At 44.4% G+C, this 16,838-nt stretch overlaps 1 protein-coding gene across 7 annotated transcripts in view; it reads left to right on the plus strand.

The window, feature by feature from the left end:
• The window catches only part of LARP1B (La ribonucleoprotein 1B), a 108,598-nt gene that overhangs the window by 424 nt on the left and 91,336 nt on the right, over window positions 1-16,838 (plus strand). For 2 of the 7 annotated variants that reach the window (XM_065597678.1, XM_005282756.5), the window contains exon 1: window positions 233-863. The exons of 1 other annotated variant lie outside the window; for it this stretch is intronic. In XM_065597678.1, coding sequence (XP_065453750.1) covers window positions 551-863 — 313 coding nt within the window. In that variant the 5' untranslated portion in view covers window positions 233-550. Of the gene's footprint in view, window positions 1-232; window positions 864-1,022; window positions 1,074-16,838 lie in introns of those variants that run through there. 4 more of the 7 variants (XM_065597682.1, XM_065597681.1, XM_065597680.1 and 1 more) reach the window with 4 other exon arrangements.

Consider the following 16,838-nt stretch of genomic DNA (forward strand, 5'->3'; position numbering starts at 1 on the left):
TCCGCCCTAGAGCGCCGGAAGCACGCGCGGGCCGAAGACGAGGCACGCGCTGCCGGGCTCCGGCGCCGGCCGTTGTGAGGTCATAACGCACTGGAGTGGCCGGAGGCTCCGCCCTACCCTAGCGTTGGTGTTACAGACGCTGCCTGCCGCTCTCATCTCCCTCCTCGTCCCCGCCGCTGTCTCCGCCCCCCCACAGGCGAGGCAGGGGCCGGGCAGGCCGCGGCGGCTCTGTAAGGGAACAGCCGGGCCGGGAGGAGGGAGCGGCAGAGACGCCCCCCGCCCCGCGGTTCAGTATCAGGCGGGGAGCGGAGCGTGGCAGTTGAACCATCCGCGGTGAATGAGCGACGCCGGCCGCGGGCCGGGCTGGGGGGGCGGGGAAGGCTGACAGCGATCCCTTCCCACCCCGGGGGACCTGACGGGGCCGGCGGGCGGCGCCGAGCGGAGAAGACGGCTCCCCAGCGCAGTCGGTCCGTCACCACGCCTGAGCCGCGCAGCTACCGCCTCATCCCCGTTGGAGCCTGGGGGGCCGGCAGCGGCCCGGCCCCTCGGCATGTCCGCAGCCGCCCGAGTGTCCGTAGCGCCCCCGGAGCAGCAGGTTGGCGGGGGCTCGGGACAGACTCGCTCCCGGGAGTTGGTGGAGACGGGACAGGAGCTGCCGGAGCCCAGCCAGGTGCTGCCGCAGGTGGATGAAACCGGGGAGAGCAGCGGTAGCCGAGAGGCGGATCCCCCAGGGCAGGACGAGAAACGGCGGCAGGTGGTGGAGGCCCCCCTGCCTAAGGAAAACCCCTGGATCAGGAGAAAACCTATCCCCAACAGCCCGTCCCCGGCAGCAGCGGACACCCAGCTCGTCCTGCCGGACTCAGGTGTGGGGCGGGGGGAAGGGAGCCGGGCGGGGTTGGGGAGGACTAGCTGGGAGAGCCGCTCCCAGAGTCCGACGGGAAAATAGTTTCGCTGCCGCTGGCTGAATCTGTCCGGGTTGGGAACTGTTTTTTTTTAAACACACTGTCCCTTTGCTGTACAACGTAGCAGCGGTTGCCTTAAATCGCCGGCGCCTCGGCGTGTGTCAGGCCAAGGTATTTGTTTCCAAGAGTCGTCGACGCGTTCACACACACTTATTTTACATGCATGGACAGATTAGGAAAATGAGCGTGGAGAGGTGTGGTCTGTCCCCGTCCTTTTACTCTGGGCAGGGAGGGAGGTGGGCATTTAAGAGAGTGGATTTGTAGTCGTATTACAGTTTGCTGGGCCGAACAACCAAATTGAGGTTTAAAACAGGATAATGTCTTTTTATTCCTGAGTTTATGCAAACCATGTGGGTGACTGCGTGAGTGAACTCAAGTGGTTTGCCCGTAATTTAATCCTGTTCTGATTGTTTGAAACCTTTAATATTTAATTTCTTCGCGCTTTAGTTTCCCTTTTGCAAATTCCCAAACTCTGGAGGATCTTTGTTTAGAAATTTTAGTGGTTCCAAAGTCAGTGCTAAGTATTTTAAACGAAATAAGTTTGGAAGGATATTACCCATAATTCCTTGTAACCCATAAATTTCTTAATAAATTTAGATTTTAAACTAGACACCGGTATTTACTCTGGTTATTAAGTATTTTTGCAGTGAATGAAAAGTTACTTAGTTAGAAAAGAGTTACTCTCAAAGTTAATTATGGTATGGAGCTGATGGTAGTAGATTCAGTACTACTGTTTACACTGAGTAAATACTTTTTGTGAATTTCAGGTAGCTCCTCCTTTACCAGCTAGGAGATAGATTATGACACAGCTTTGAAAGTGCTAGTTGCAAGATTTGGGGATTTCTGAGATGTAGCAGTAGCAAAATAAATATTGTAATGTTTTTACTTCATTTCTCTTTTTTAACAAATAGTAACCCAATTGACTTTTGTAGATCATTTTTATATAATTACATGATAAAGCACCTGATAAAATCCATGGTTCAAGTTTAAAGTTTTAAAAATTAGTTTTAAATGTAAATATTAATGAAAGCAATTGACTCGGTAGTTTTGGGGATTTCAACTGTTCATTGGTAGCACAGTGTATAGTGCAGACTGTTGCAATGCAAGTTTCCTGATAAATGTGCCTATTTCTTTAAGGTGTAGGGGCTCCCTGTCTGTAGATATAAAGTTATTTCAGTCTTAGTCACTATAGAGTATTTGATTTCTGTGTGCAGATTGCTAGCAAGGGAACTGGATTGAAATTACAAACTTGTTTACCATAAACTGCCATCTTTCAAAGGATAGGAGTTTTCAGTCAGTATCATCTTGGGCCAGATGCAAACCACTGACATTAAACAGATCTCTATTTCAACTTGAAATTTTTGACACTGGACTGATTTCAGGTACAGCGCTTGTCCCTGAATCCCCCTGCCAATTTTTTGTTGTCTTACAACTGCAATTTAAGTTTTTTTTTTTTTTTAATAAGTGTGTTCTCCATTTCTGCTGTGTGAAAAAAGATGAAAAAGGGGACTGTACAAACATTGTGGTCAAATACACATATAGGGAGAAGCTGTTTCTGAACCTAACAGTGGACTAATTAGCAAATATCTCTGGTCTCAAAAACTGAAACCTTTGCCCAAGTTTAAACATCAAACTTGTAGGCACTCATTGAAGATTGTTGGACATAATTTCTTCTCTGCCTTTTAGTCTGTTCTTTCTTTTATGCAGATTCCCAATTTTTCCTATTTATGTACAAACCTTACAAATATGCGCCACACACACCCGGGATATTGGTTGGCCGTGAGCACCGGTGTGTACTTGTCGCATTTCACCTGTCCCTAATGCCTATCCCTTCTGTGGCGTGAGGGAGACCCTGGTGCACGTTTATCTGGAGTGTGGTAGGTTACAGCTCCTATTCCAGCTCCTCAATCTTTTATTAAGTTTTTGGCTGCACTTCTCTCCCCCATCTTCTCATTTACGCACACCCTATCCGTGGCCACACGAAATCGCGGGGCCTCCTCGTCAGCCTCCTCCTGGCTGTGGCCATCTATAACACCAGGGAGAGAAGGTTGGCTGAGGGGGTTCTTTGCGACTGGGGGGCCTATTTCCAGTCCTCCCTCCGTTCACGCATCTGGGTGGAGTTCCTCTGGGCGGCATCCGCTGGCTCCCTTGACACCTTCAAGGGGCAGTGGGCGCTGTCTGGGGTTCTCTGCTCAGTGTCCCCTTTAAGTTCTCTCTTTTTGACCTATGACCTTCACACATGCCCTTGTTTTCTTTTTTGTTGTCCCCCGTAATCAGTTTAGTTCCTGGTCTCAGTGGGTCCTCCCCAAAGGCTGGGGGAGGGTCTTTTAGCCGTGGGTGGGCTTACACCCGCCCACTTCCCCTGGAATTTTCAATAGGGGACACACACTGGAGGGAATCTGTCAGTCACTCAATTTCCTCACTGGCTTCGCCAGTAACAATACTGGTACGGCACCAAGGAAACGTCTTATTTTTATTGTGGTAGTGCTCTAGGGCCCTAGTTAGAATTGGGGTACTGTTGAGGTAGATTCTGTACAAATACAAAAAAATTTGTTTCCATGAAGTGTTTACTTTCCCATTTAAAATAATATGCAAAAATAAAATAATTGAAGTGTAACATCACTGCCCCTCAAATTAATGTCATTCTGAGTTGCAGGTTTGGAACAGCTTTTCCAGTGTATAGCTTATTTAATATAGGGAATACTATAGTAACATTTACTTGCAAAAGCAAATGTGAAGACTTCACAGGATGCCACTGTATATTGCTATGTGTAAATCTCACTTCATCCACCATTAATCCCCTTGTAAGATTAAAATCAGCAGTACCATACAGCAGTTTAGGTCAAGAAACTAATTTCTTTTCCAGTTGCAACTACAGATGTAACTTTTATGTGGGCAGAATGTAATTAGCCAAATCAAGCTTATTTATTTTAAAATTGTCACTGATGTTAAGGATTAGGGTGAGATGTGAAACAATAACCAGAAGCAATCTGATAAAATATAAAACGGTCTCCCATCAAAGTAATGGCCTGGCCCAACCTTGTTTACCTAGTACATCTTGGCCGAAAGTTGTATAGATACAGATGGTTGAAAAGTTACCTTATCTTTGCAATGATAATTACATCAGAAAGTGAAAAGATGTTGGACCAGATTCAGTTCTGGAAATTAAATGGCATGGCATCTATTTGTGTCAGGGCTGAATTTGACCCAATGCTATTGAAATAGGAACATGTTTGGGGAGTCTAGGGAAAGGAAGTTGGTCTGCTACTACAAGAAAATAAATGCTAAGAAAGCTGAAGTTTTATTTTCAAGTAAGATATTGATCCTGTCATAACAGGTAAAAATAATTGCAATAGCATAACATATATATCAGTTATCCGTAATTTCACATTAAACCATTCTTGTATGATGATCCCTTAGTTGTAAAAATTAATTTGTGACTCTCTCATGGCTTGTTCTTAATGGGAGTTTGCTTAATGTCTTGGCGGAAAATTGCCATTAAAAAAAAAAAGCTATTGGAATTATTCACTATAGTGATTTTTGGAAATTCAGGTATCTTAGGCCTTGATCTGCAGTTTGTTCCGTATTGCTAGATTCTTGCCCTCACCTGGAGCCACAGCGAGCTTCTGCTTGACACGAAGTTCTGTCAACACATGAATGGCGCTATAGAAAATAATCTTGAACATTTTAGTTTGTTAAAATGTCAGCTATGGCAGTGACGAAAATAGCTTTTCTCTTGTGTTATCTAGTTTAATATAGTCATTGGTAATATAGTTATTGCAATAATTGGTTTTGTGTCTGGAGATTTTGGTGATCCATAGAACACCTAAAAATCTAATGCAACCCTTATAAAATGGTTGCAGTGACTTATTGTTTTCTACCATGGAATTTATTACATAAAACTACTCCCACTTCGTGCTCATAGAAAACCACTAAAACTTTTCAATAGGATATTTCCTCTTCTGTAAATTTGGCATGAAGGAAGAAATCCAGCTGATAAGTTCTGACTGTTCAAAAGTTTTGTATAACTGCCTGGGTCACCAATGATTCACTGGTTAATTGTTTGAAAATAGCTTATGAAAGCAGTAAAAACACTTCACAAAGTAACTATATTGAATATCTGTGCTTCTCAAGTGGTTTAAAACGTTTTGGCTTTGTGCTTCGTAGAGTTAACTTGTATTATGGAACACTTCATTCTGTTTTATGTTGTATTCTATTTGTCTTACTGCTATGCATTTCTGAATAACTCATTTGATTGTTTCTGTAGCAGAACCAGTTCACTGTAATTACTTTTGAATAGCTATGTTCTTAATTGTTATAAAGTGGGTTTTGTGTTTCTCATGCAAGTGAGCACTTTATAAAAGTAATTTCTTAAAAACTATATTGTGCTCTAGCAATATTGAGTTTTCTGGCTGTATTTAGTAAATGAGGGTCTGTCTAGCAATCTGAATAGCTTTCACTTGTTCCACTGGTATAACTAATACAAGACACTTCTGTTGGCATGAACCCTTGAGTTCATTGGGTGTTAGAACAACTTAGCTTTAGTTTATGGTTTTTAAACTCCAGAGTTATCAGGGGACATCACCTTGACAGTTTCCCAACCTTAAAGGGATTTAAAATAGTCCCATGATTTACCTATTCTCAGGTACAGGTTTCAGTTCTTCAACATATAGTTTTGTGTGCTGTTGTTTTTGTTGACTTCTGATTTGTGACTCTGATACAGTAGGCAGGGTGGATAAAAATCGATTGTTCTTAAAATATCAAAAATCTGATTTTTTAAATTTAAATAGGATTTTTTTGTTTAACTTCTATACAGGTTTAGTTTTTGAATATAAACAGTTGAAAACTAAATTTGAAATTGACAAGATATGTTAAAGCCTAAACTCTCTCTAATTTATCAAAATAGTTTAAATTAAATTTAAAAAATATTAGTACGTGTTTGCTGCCAATTTTTAAAGAGAGTCAAGCCACTAAGCTGGTGGAAGTTACTGGCTAAGCACCTAGAACCTGAGTTTGTTGAAGTGCTGAACCAGCATTTGATAACAGTACCCTCTTTTTCAGGTTCAGAGACAATATTTTCTTTTCAATTTTTTTAGTGACTAGTTCATTCAAAGTTGAGAGATGGAAAAAAGCAAGAAAACTTGTGTTCTTTCAGTCTCAGAATAAAAACTGAGGACACGTCTTCCCTGGTGGCAGCACTTTAACCTGGCTTGTGTAGTCACCGCATAACACTGGGAGAGAGCTCTCCCAGCGCTATAAAAAAACCCCACCCCCACGAGGGGAGTAGCTACCAGTGCTGTGGCAATGGCTACACTGGCACTTTACAGCGCTGAAACTTGCAGCTGTTTTTTCACTCCCCTGAGTGAGAAAGTTGCAGCGCTGTAAAGTGCCAGTGTAGACAAACCCTAAGTATGAGAACCTTTCTAGTCCTAAAAACTTGAAGGACATGGTGACCAGAAACTATCAGTTCAGTTAATTAACTACATATATATGTAATAAGTTGAATGGCTTATGTGGCAGTGCAGGAAATGGTTGAGCTGCAGAGGGCTCCCTGGGCTGTTGAAGGGCTCATGACACCTGATCCTTGCAGGTGCAAGATTAAGGGAAGACTGCAATCCTCCTGACAGGGCAGAGTTCCGTCCGGGGATCTTTGCTCTGCCCCACATCTTGCCCCTTCTGGGGTTGGGTGTCACTGGCTCTGTGCAGTGTAAAGAAGTCCTCTGCAGCCTCACTGTCATGGGAGTGAGTGAGCTGGCAGATCAGAGATCCCGTGGCCAGGACTATGAGGAGGAGGACAGGACCCCCAGCTGTGGGGGAGGCCACTCTGTTGTTGAATGGCTCCTGCCTTCTCCAAATCTGAACTCCCTGTTATCCAAATACAATCTTTCTCTCTCTCTCATGCTATTCAGATAATCAGGAGTATACTGTACAGTCTTTGTTTAATTTTACTCCGTTTTAAAAACAAAACATAGTTTGATAAACTTTTTTCTTATGTATTCATCACTTTTAAGATAACGTTATTTAATAAAGTTTGACTGTTTTTGTGCACTTCAGTGGAATTTGAGCTAGAGACAAATCACCAGTAAAAAAAAAAAAAAAAAAAAAAAGAGACACACACAAGCTAGGTGAGGTAACAACTTTTATTGGACTAACTGCTGTGGGTGTAAGGGACAAGCTTCAAGCTTCACAGAAATCTTCAGTTCACCTGAGGAAGAGCTCTGTGTAGGCTAGCCTAAAAGCTTGTCCCTTCCACCCACAGCAGTTGGCCCAATAAAAGTTACCACCTCACCTATCTTGTCTCTCTCATATCTTGGGACCAGCATGGCTACAACACTGTAAACAGTAACCAAAAAAGAAAAAAAACTAGGAAATAAGAAACATCATTCACCATTTTATAGCATAATAAAAATAAAAAAAATTGCATGCTCTTAGTTGTCTTCAAGCTGCTTACAGTGTAAAACACACTGGGTGACAGTTTTTGGATGTTGACCCTAAGGGCAGATAGACACACTGAAGGAAATAGTAGGTAACTGAAGTAGTAGGTAACGGCAGGCAGCGATCGATCCGGGGGGGAGGGGGAGTCGATTTTATCGCGTCTAGTCTAGACGCGATAAATCGACTCCCAAGCGCTCTCCCATCAACTCCTGTACTCCACCGCCGCGAGAGGCACAGACTGAGTCGACAGGGGAGCAGCAGCAGTCGACTCACCGCAGTGAAGACAGCGCGGTTAGTAGGTCTAAGTACATCTACTTAGTTGTGTAATGTAGATCGATTTTTCTCCCTCCTCCCCCCACCCAGGGTGAGCTGTTGTAGGCTTGTGGCAGCCCCAGGACATGCTGCAACTGTTATTTGGAAAAGATGCTGAATTAGATAACTGTTCTGCTGTTATTTCCCAGAATGGTAGGGTCTGATTTTAGCCCTTACTTTAATCTTTTTAAAATTCTATGGTCTTGTTAAAATTCTTTTGAAGCATTTTTTGTCACTTTGAAAATTTCTTTCATCTAAATGTTTATAAAAATCTAATCCACCTTGCTATAAAGATGGGTTGGATAATGAAATTTAAGATTAAAGGTGCAGAGACAATCTTCCATATAATCTACTGAAGTCATTAAGATCTACAATATTGCCTGTGGGCATTTGTCATAGAATTGTCACTTTGAGGCACATTTTTGTAAAAATGCTATTGGTGTTTGTGGCATATCTTATTTCCTACAGTAAGACAATATTTCACTTAGTTTAGAAAACATTTATTTTTATTCAAACATCAATAAAATACCGTATTAAATATAGTTGTATCAAAACTGAAATTTTCTACGTTCCTTCTGTTATCAGGGAATAAAAGTCCCCTTAACACAAATGGAGACAGGAAAAAACAAACCTATAGTAGCATCATCTTCCCCTCTCCACCCAGTTGGAATAATGTTTTTTTTTTTTTTTTTAAAAGCTTCAAACAAATAACCCCTCAAAATAACTTTCTTTTCCACAAACATTGCTTATAGTCTTCTGTATGTTATTGAACAATGTAGCCAACTTTCTGGGCAAAACTTGTATGTACATGTCAGTCATGATTTTCTGATATTCTCATTCTTTGTGCTTTCCTCGCCCTTGCCTCTCAATTACTCCACACTAAATCTAACCGGAAGGTCTCCCCGAAAGAGTCAGTTGCACTAAAAATAACTTTTTAAAAAACAAGCAGTAATTTACTTTGCTATTATTTCAGTAAGTAAAGTACAAGTTTGAAAAGGTCATATGTTGTAGTACTTGTACCCAAGACCATACCTGCCTTTCAAGTGCACATGAAGGTGCACAGCTTGAGTAAAAACTATACAGTATTGTTGCCACTTCCTTTTAAATACTCTAAATCCAGAATGTTTGTCTAACCAACTCAGTAGGGTTCCTAGTATGGATAAATGTAATGAAGAAGGTGTGCTGAAATTATATTTTTAGCACTAGTGTGCCAGGTATCCATCAGTGGTATTGTTACCAGCATATGTTAGTTCCATGATCTTTTTCAATATATCTTTGTCATGTGCAGTGGTTTCCTCTGTGTTGTCAAATGTTCCTATATTGGTAGTAGCAGCTCTTCTCTGCTGGAAGATGAACAATTTTTCCATACCTAGTAGCTTTTCTGGCATTCTAGGAGTTTGTCTCATTACTACAAAACCTGTCATTAGATAAACACAAGAGTGAACTTGTTCCTATTCAAATTAATCTACTTGGAGTCCTGTTCAATACCAGCCTTCTTATCAGCAGGTTCTAACAGCTGTTGATTTAGCAAGCCAGCTGTTGATTTAGCAAGCCAGCTGTAACCATCCCAGTCGATATCAGCTGAAGTGGTTCTAGCTTTTGTTGGCACGATTAATAAAATTGATTAAACTTTTTAATTGGTTCAGGGTCTGAGACAATTTCTCTTGCTGTAGGGAGGGTCCTGTGTATGTGAGCAGTTGTACCCTATTAAAAATTCCCCTAAAACGCTGACACTATAAAACTTAACTTAAAAGGGATTTTGTAAAGACATGGAAAAATTAAAGGCAACATCTCTCTTGTCATTGCCTATCTTACTGGGTTCAAGCTGGGAAACAAGCCTTCATGAAATTAAAGGTATGCAAAGCCTAAAACTGGTTTTAAAATTTTGGATAGCTTTCAGGACACGTTAGAAGTCTTAAATAAAAGAACATAGGTCTGATCTGGTACGTTAATTCCTGTGTTCCATCGAGTCCAGTATCCTGTCTGCAACAGTGGCCAACACAAGATGATTCAGAGGAAGGTATAATAAGAAAAAACCCTCAATGAAGATCTTTAGTCAGTGTTCAGCTATAATTAAAAAAGCAAATAAGGTGTCCAGATGCACAAGGAACGGTATGAAGAATACAAGAATTGTCATTGTCTAAATCAATGGCCTTTCTCTGAAACCCTTCTGATTCTGTAATATCCTTTTTGAGATGATCAGTACTGCACACACTGTTCCACATGAGGGCGTACCATTGACTTATTGTGTGCTACTGAAATTTATTATTCATCTGTATTTATATACACACAGTAATTTTAAAAAGTGAGGAATTTGTAAATTCTCTTCTTTCAGAATTTGTGGCTTCATGTTTGTGTTGACTGAGATCCATTTTCCAGCTAGCTGTGCTAGGAGTGTGGATCATTGGGGTAGACGTCTGCATGAATATTTTGCTGAGGCCAGAAGTAGCCTAAAAGATCTGGGTCTTTCATCAACTGTATTGCTTCTGGCTACAGTAATGTAAAGATATCTGTTCAGATATCTGATTTCAATACTAGAGTAAACCATAACTTTGGCAGTATGGAAAAAATTGTGGCTATGGAAACTAATTTGGATAGCCTGGAAATTAGCTGAATTAACTGGAATCTGTTTTAATTAACTTCTTTAATTTAGATTTTACCCAGTATTCAGGAATTTAATTGTTGGCTAATTCACTATTGTGTTCCCACTTTAACTTTGATTTTGTTCGGTGGTTCTGAGTAACAGACTGAATTGAGTACTTCCCAGTTAAGAGCACTTGCATGCTGTTTGTTTATTAAATAACACCCCCCACACCCCCCCAAAGTTTAGAAAGTGGGAGAGGATATAGGATATTGAATAAAAAGTTTTTAGGTAAGCCCTTAATTTTTTAAGAGTACAATATATATTTGCATACTTTATAATTCCATTATAAGCTTCCTCTAAACTGTCATGTACCTTGATAACACAAAATTCTTGATGTGTATTTTAAAAAAATTCCCTTTAAGAAAGGGGTTATTTAAAGCTAGATACAGTTTATGGATAAGGCTCCATATTTGTCATGGATTTCGTGACTTTCCGTGACTTCTGGAGCAGCCCATGCGGCTGGCCCGGAAGCTGCCTGAGCAGCTTGGACAGCCCCTGGGCCAGTCGCACCGGCTGCTGTTGGGGCAGTCTCAGGCCCCTCTACCCCCAGCAGCAGGAGTTTGGGGCGGGGGGGGGGGGGGGTGGTCAGGACTGGGGATTGGGGTGTGGGGCGGTGCTTACCTGGGGGGGTTCCCTGGAAGGGTGACATGAACTCCCCTCCTTAAGCTCCTAGCTCCATGTGCTGCCACAGCCCTCGCAGCTTCGATTGGCCGCAGTTCCCAGCCAATGCAAGCTGCAGAACTGGGGCTTGGGGCGGAGCAGAGGCAGTATGTGGAGCTAGGAGCTGGAGATCGCTGCTTCCCAGGAGCTGGGTAGGGAACCTGCCCCAGCTCCACTAACCCCAGTCCTCCCCTTCCCCCCGTCCCTCCCCCGAGCATGCGCTGTGCCGTCAGGGCCACACCCCTCCCCCCCACGTTTTAGTCAGGGGTATATATTAAAAGTCATGGACCGGTCTCTGGCAATGAATTTTTGTTTACTGCCTGTTACCTGTCCAGGACTCTTACTAAAAATACCCGTGACTAAAACATAGCCTTATTTATGGATAATGGCATCAAGAGAACTTGATTTGTATTTTGGCTAAGTATTGTGCCTTTAGGAGTTCATGCTTTTTGCCTTGGAAATATATCATTTTGGGAACTGAAACATGGCTGTAATTAGCAATTACCTCCTTTTGCTATAGGAAATATTAAGTTACTCTTTTTCAGAATGTACTCCACACATGCCTTTTTGAGCCAAAAATGAAAATACTCTCTGCTGGCTTTATAGGAGAGCCTGCCCTAGCACATCATCAATTGCTGTAAGGAGAGCAGGAGTTCAGCTGAGATGACCTTACCCTGATCAACAACAACCCCTAGCTATTTTTTGCTTCTCTCAACTAGGCGACTATTTTTCCAATTCCATCCTCCACCGATGAGCTTAGGGTGTGTGCACCACGTGCACAGTCATGGGGAAGTTTTTCCCCTAACAGCACCCGTCAGGTTGGCTGTGGAGCCCCCTGGAAAGGCACCTCCATGGCACTCAATATATGACTCTGCCAACATAGCACCTCCTCAGTTCCTTCTTACCACCCGTGATGGTCGTTGAAACTGCGGCTTGCTTGCGCAGGTGCTCCCCTCGTTCTTGTATGACTCCAGGCTGCATAGCCTTAAAGACTCTAGGACTATGCTGAAGTCGCTAGGGGTGCATACCCCAGCCAGTCAGCAGAAACACTTCAAATGTCAGCCCTCACAGCACCCCTACCAGCCATGCCCTAGACAGGACTTAGCTAGGAAGTGTGGCAGGAATGGCAGGCGCAAGCTGTCCCAGTGCTCGTCTAACCAGGACCAGGTGCACGCTTCCTTGGGCTCTAAGCAGGCCTTTTGAAGGTGTGCCTGGGGACAACGTACCAGCCAATGGGCCAGATCCTCATCCCTGCTTCCTGAACCGTCTATCTCACTTCTACCGTGCTTGCTCCCAAATAACATCATCTGGGTTCTTCTCACAGTAGAAGTGGGATATTCTCTGCAATTCTGCTCCTCCCCTCCCTCCCACCCCCCCATTCCCATCCCTCTTCAGGGACCCTTCTCACAAGCATCTCTTCACGCAGGAGTTGCAGACGCTTCTTGCCGGAGGGGCAGTGGAGGAGGTTCCTCAGGAGCTAAGGGGCAAGGGATTCTACTCCTGTTATTTCCTAATCCCCAAAGCCAAGGGAGGTCTCATTCTAGACCTGCGAGGCCTCAACGTACTCATAAGAAAGTTGAAGTTTTGCATGGTCTCCCTCAACTCCATTATCCCTTCTCTGGATCCGGGAAACTGATATACCGCCCTCGACCTCAAGGATGCGTACTTCCACATATCTATACGTCCTGCGTACAGTCGGTTCCTCAGGTTTGTGGTCAACCACAACCATTACCAATTCACTGTCCTTCCATTTGGCCTGTTGACAGCCCCCCGAGTATTCACCAAGTGTATATCGGTTGTGGTAGTCTTCCTTCATCGAAGGCAGGAGCACTCCAGGGATCAGGTGGATGCCATTGACAGGCTGGGCCTTCTCAATGAGAGCAAGTCAACCCTGGTGCCAACGCAAAGGATAGAGTTTATCAGGACAGTGATGGACTCTGGTCAGGCCAGGACGTTCCTGTTGGAGGCCAGTTTCCAAACAATGTCTGAGATCATACAAGGCCTCAGACTGTATCCCAACATCACGGCCCGGGCTGCCTGAGGCTTCAGTCATTTGGCATTGTGCGCATGCGTGGTTCAGCATGCCAGGTTGCACCTCAGACTTCTCCAGGCTTGGCTTGTGTCAGCCATTGCCTTGGGGTGCAACAGTCTGGACTTAGTGGTCCCCCTTCTGGCGCAGGTCCTCCAGTCTCTCGGCTGGTGGCTCAACCTGCAGGACGTGTGCAAAGGAGTCCCCTTCCACAGGCCCCAGTCCTCCCCATACCTGGTAATGGGCGCATCAGCGTTGGGGTGGGGCGCACAGCTGGGGGACCTTCAGACGCAGGGCCTCTGGTCCCAGCACGAGCTCTCGCTCTACATCAGCATCAAGGAGTTGAGGGCTGTATGGCTAGCGTGCCAAACCTTCCAGGCTCACCTGCAGGGTTAGTGCGTGGGAGTCATGACAGACAACACAACTGCAATGTTTTATATAAACAAGCAAGGTGGGACCCGTTCCTCCTGCCTGTGTCAGGAATCCCTCCAGCTGTGGGAGTTCTGCATAGCCCATTCCATTCACCTGGAGGTGACATACCTCCCAGGCTCACAGAACAAGCTAGTGGACTCCTCAGCAGATCCTTCTACAACCACAAGTGGTCCATCCAGCTGGATGTCATTCACACCATTTTCGAGAGGTGAGGAACTCCTCACTTCGGCCTGTTCGCTACTCGGAGCAACAGGAAGTGCCCAGAGTTCTGCTCCTTTCAAAACCACAGCCAGGGCTCTCTTGCAGACGCTTTTCTCCTCCCCGATCAGATCCGTTGCTGTATGCATTCCCACCATTTCTGCTTGTGCACAAGGACCTGCTCAAAATCCTCAGGGAGATGGCGACGGTCATAATGCTGACACCAGGATGGCCCTTCCAGCATTGGTACACCATGCTCCTGGAAATTTCATTGGACGCCCTGATCACGTTGCTGCTACTTTCAGACTTGATTAGCCAGGACCACAGTTGCCTTCGTCACCCAGACCTCCAGTCTCTTCACCTCACAGCCTGGAATCTTCATGACTTAAACCCCACGGAACTCATGTGCTCGGAGTCTGTTATGGAAGTCCTGCTTGGTAGCAGGAAGCCCTCCACTAGGGCCACCTATCTGGCTAAGTCAAAAAGGTTTGCAATCTAGTGCTCTCAGAGCTGTGCTCCGCCATTGCAGGCCTCTAAGCAGTTATGTCTGCATTCCACCCGGGAATGGCAGGGTGCTCTGTCTTCACCAACCCCATGGATGGTCACTTCCTCAAAGATCTGGAGTGTCTGTACCCACAGATTTGGCAGCCGATCCCCAGGTGGGACCTCAACCTGGTTCTTTCCAAACTGATGGGGCCCCCATTTGAACCGCTGGCAACTTGTTCGCTTCTGTACTTGTCATGGAAGGTTGCCTTTCTAGTTGCCATTACTTTGGCAAGGAGGGTCTCAGAACTTAAGACCCTCATCTCTGACCCTCCCTACACGGCTTTCTTTAAGGACAAGGTGCAGCTTAGACTTCACCCTGCTTTCATTCCAAAAGTTGTGTCCCAATTTCACTCCAACCAGGACATTTTCCTGCCTGTTTTTTATCCTAAACTTCATGTGAGCAGCTGGGAACAAAGACTCACTCACTGGACCTTCGGGCACTTGCCTTTTACATCGAATGCACAAAGCCATTCGCCATGAATAGCTGGTCCGATTTTCGGATGGCAGACTGCATGAAAGGTCTTGCGGTTTCATCGCAGAGGATCTCATTGTGGACCACCTCCTGCATCCGCACCTGCTACGAATTGGCCAACGTGCCAGCTCTCAGCCCATTCCACAAGGGCGCAGGCCTCCTCGACGGTGCTGATCCAAGAGATCTGCAGAGCTGTGATGTGGTCCTCCATGCACACTTTTTCCAGCCTGCTAGAGACTATGTGGCATTCGGCAGACCAGTGCTCCAGTCTGTGATTCCATAACTCCAACCCCACCAGCGAGGTAAGGCTTGGGAGTCACCTAACTGGAATCTATGAGCAAGCACTTGAAGAAAAAATGGTTACTGACCTTCTCGTAACTGTTGTTCTTAGAGATGTGTTGCTCATATCCATTCCAAAACCACCCGCCTTCCCCTCTGTCGGAGTAGCCGGCAAGAAGGACCTGAGGAGGCGCTGGGTCAGCAGGGTCTTATATTGAGCACCATGGAGGTGCCACTGCAGGGGGTTCCACAGCCAACCTGACGGGTGCTGCTAGGGGAAAAACTTTCTGACGACTGTGCACGTGGTGCACAGATACCTAATTGGAATGGATATGAGTAACACATCATGAAGAACAACAGTTACAAGAAGGTGAGTAACCATTTTTTTCAAGACCTGATAAGGTGGTTAACTGGATATCCAATGTTTCCACTAATGTTTTTCTTGTATTATGAGTTAAATATTCTGCAGCCTTTGTCAGGAAGAATGGCTTTACCCTTCAATGAAGGCCCTTTGGAAATGGAAAAGACGATTATGCCACATTCTTGCATCTACCTGTGTGACCTCCAGTTGAGCAGATAGGAGATACCAGGTGCTGTGTAAGGGATACGAATACTACTTTTAACCACCCAAGCCTTTCACGAGAAATCAAAGCAACAGCATAAACCTTTCTCCTGTGAGAGAAATTCCAAGTTGAACATTTTAGGTTGAAAAGTATACTCCTCAGTCTCAATCTAAGAGTTGCTAATTATCAGGCACTTACTTTGAAGTATGCCTTCTTATTATGGGACGAGTTGTCGACCATAGTAGACAAGTTCCCCAAGGAATATTAGGAAGAGCTAAAATCTCAGACCAGAAGGCCAGTTTACCGCTATAGTAGTACTCCAAACAGTGCTGGATGTATCAGATACAACAAAGACCATGGCTATGGCCATGATAAAAAGGAGGTCATCCTGTCTGTAAGTGTCTGGCATCCCATGTGATCATATAGGGCTTACCCTTTCAGAGCAACAAACCACTTAATAGTGTCACGAAGAAGGCCCTGTGCTCATTAAAAGATGCAGAAGTGACCCTTTGTTTGCTGGAGTTGTATTTGACAGCTTCTACACAAATGAGAGCAATAGCAATCGTTATATAGACACAAGGCACAGCAACACTCTTCAGAGCCACCAAGGAAGAGAACAGTTTTATCAACCACATCCCTTGGCCTCTTCCGCAGCTGTCCTGCAGAAGAAAGAATGGTTACTTTACGCTAACGGTGGTTCTTTGAGATGTGCTGTCCACACAGATTCCACAGCCTGCTCTCTGTCCTTGCTAATTTGGAGTTTTGTCATATGGGGTTTCTTACCAGCAGCGAAACAGAGGCAGTTGAGGCACCTCTACTCTTACAATCTCAGCTATGGTAGTTACAAGGGCTTCCAGGTCAGACATGGCTCCAAAAGAGACTGCTGTTCAAAAATATGAGCTTACACACATCCAGTGCATGCACACCAAGCTGGAATTTGTGGCCAAAACATCTTGAACCTAGCTACTGTATGATAAGTAACTGTTCTTTCCCTAGCCTTGCTCTCAAAAATGGCTGAATTTTCTGGCAGAAATTTTCAAAAACAAATAAATCAGCCTGAGGCAGACGCCTAGGTTGGAAAAGTTTGGCAAAGTTATAAGCAAGTGAAAACGGTCTTATAGTGGCAAGTATTAGGCAACCGTAGTAATACACAGTGCTACCAGCTGCACCTATATAAATAGTGCTTTAAGGGGATCAATTTTCCAAAGGCAAAAATGTTCTGTTCATTATAATTAATTAAATGAATTGGTAGCAGCAAACATTGTAACGGAAACAGGAGTGCGAACAAAAATTGGGAGTTGATTTA

The sequence above is a fragment of the Chrysemys picta genome, chromosome 5, assembly GCF_011386835.1.
Source record: "Chrysemys picta bellii isolate R12L10 chromosome 5, ASM1138683v2, whole genome shotgun sequence".
Lineage (NCBI taxonomy): Eukaryota > Metazoa > Chordata > Testudines > Emydidae > Chrysemys > Chrysemys picta.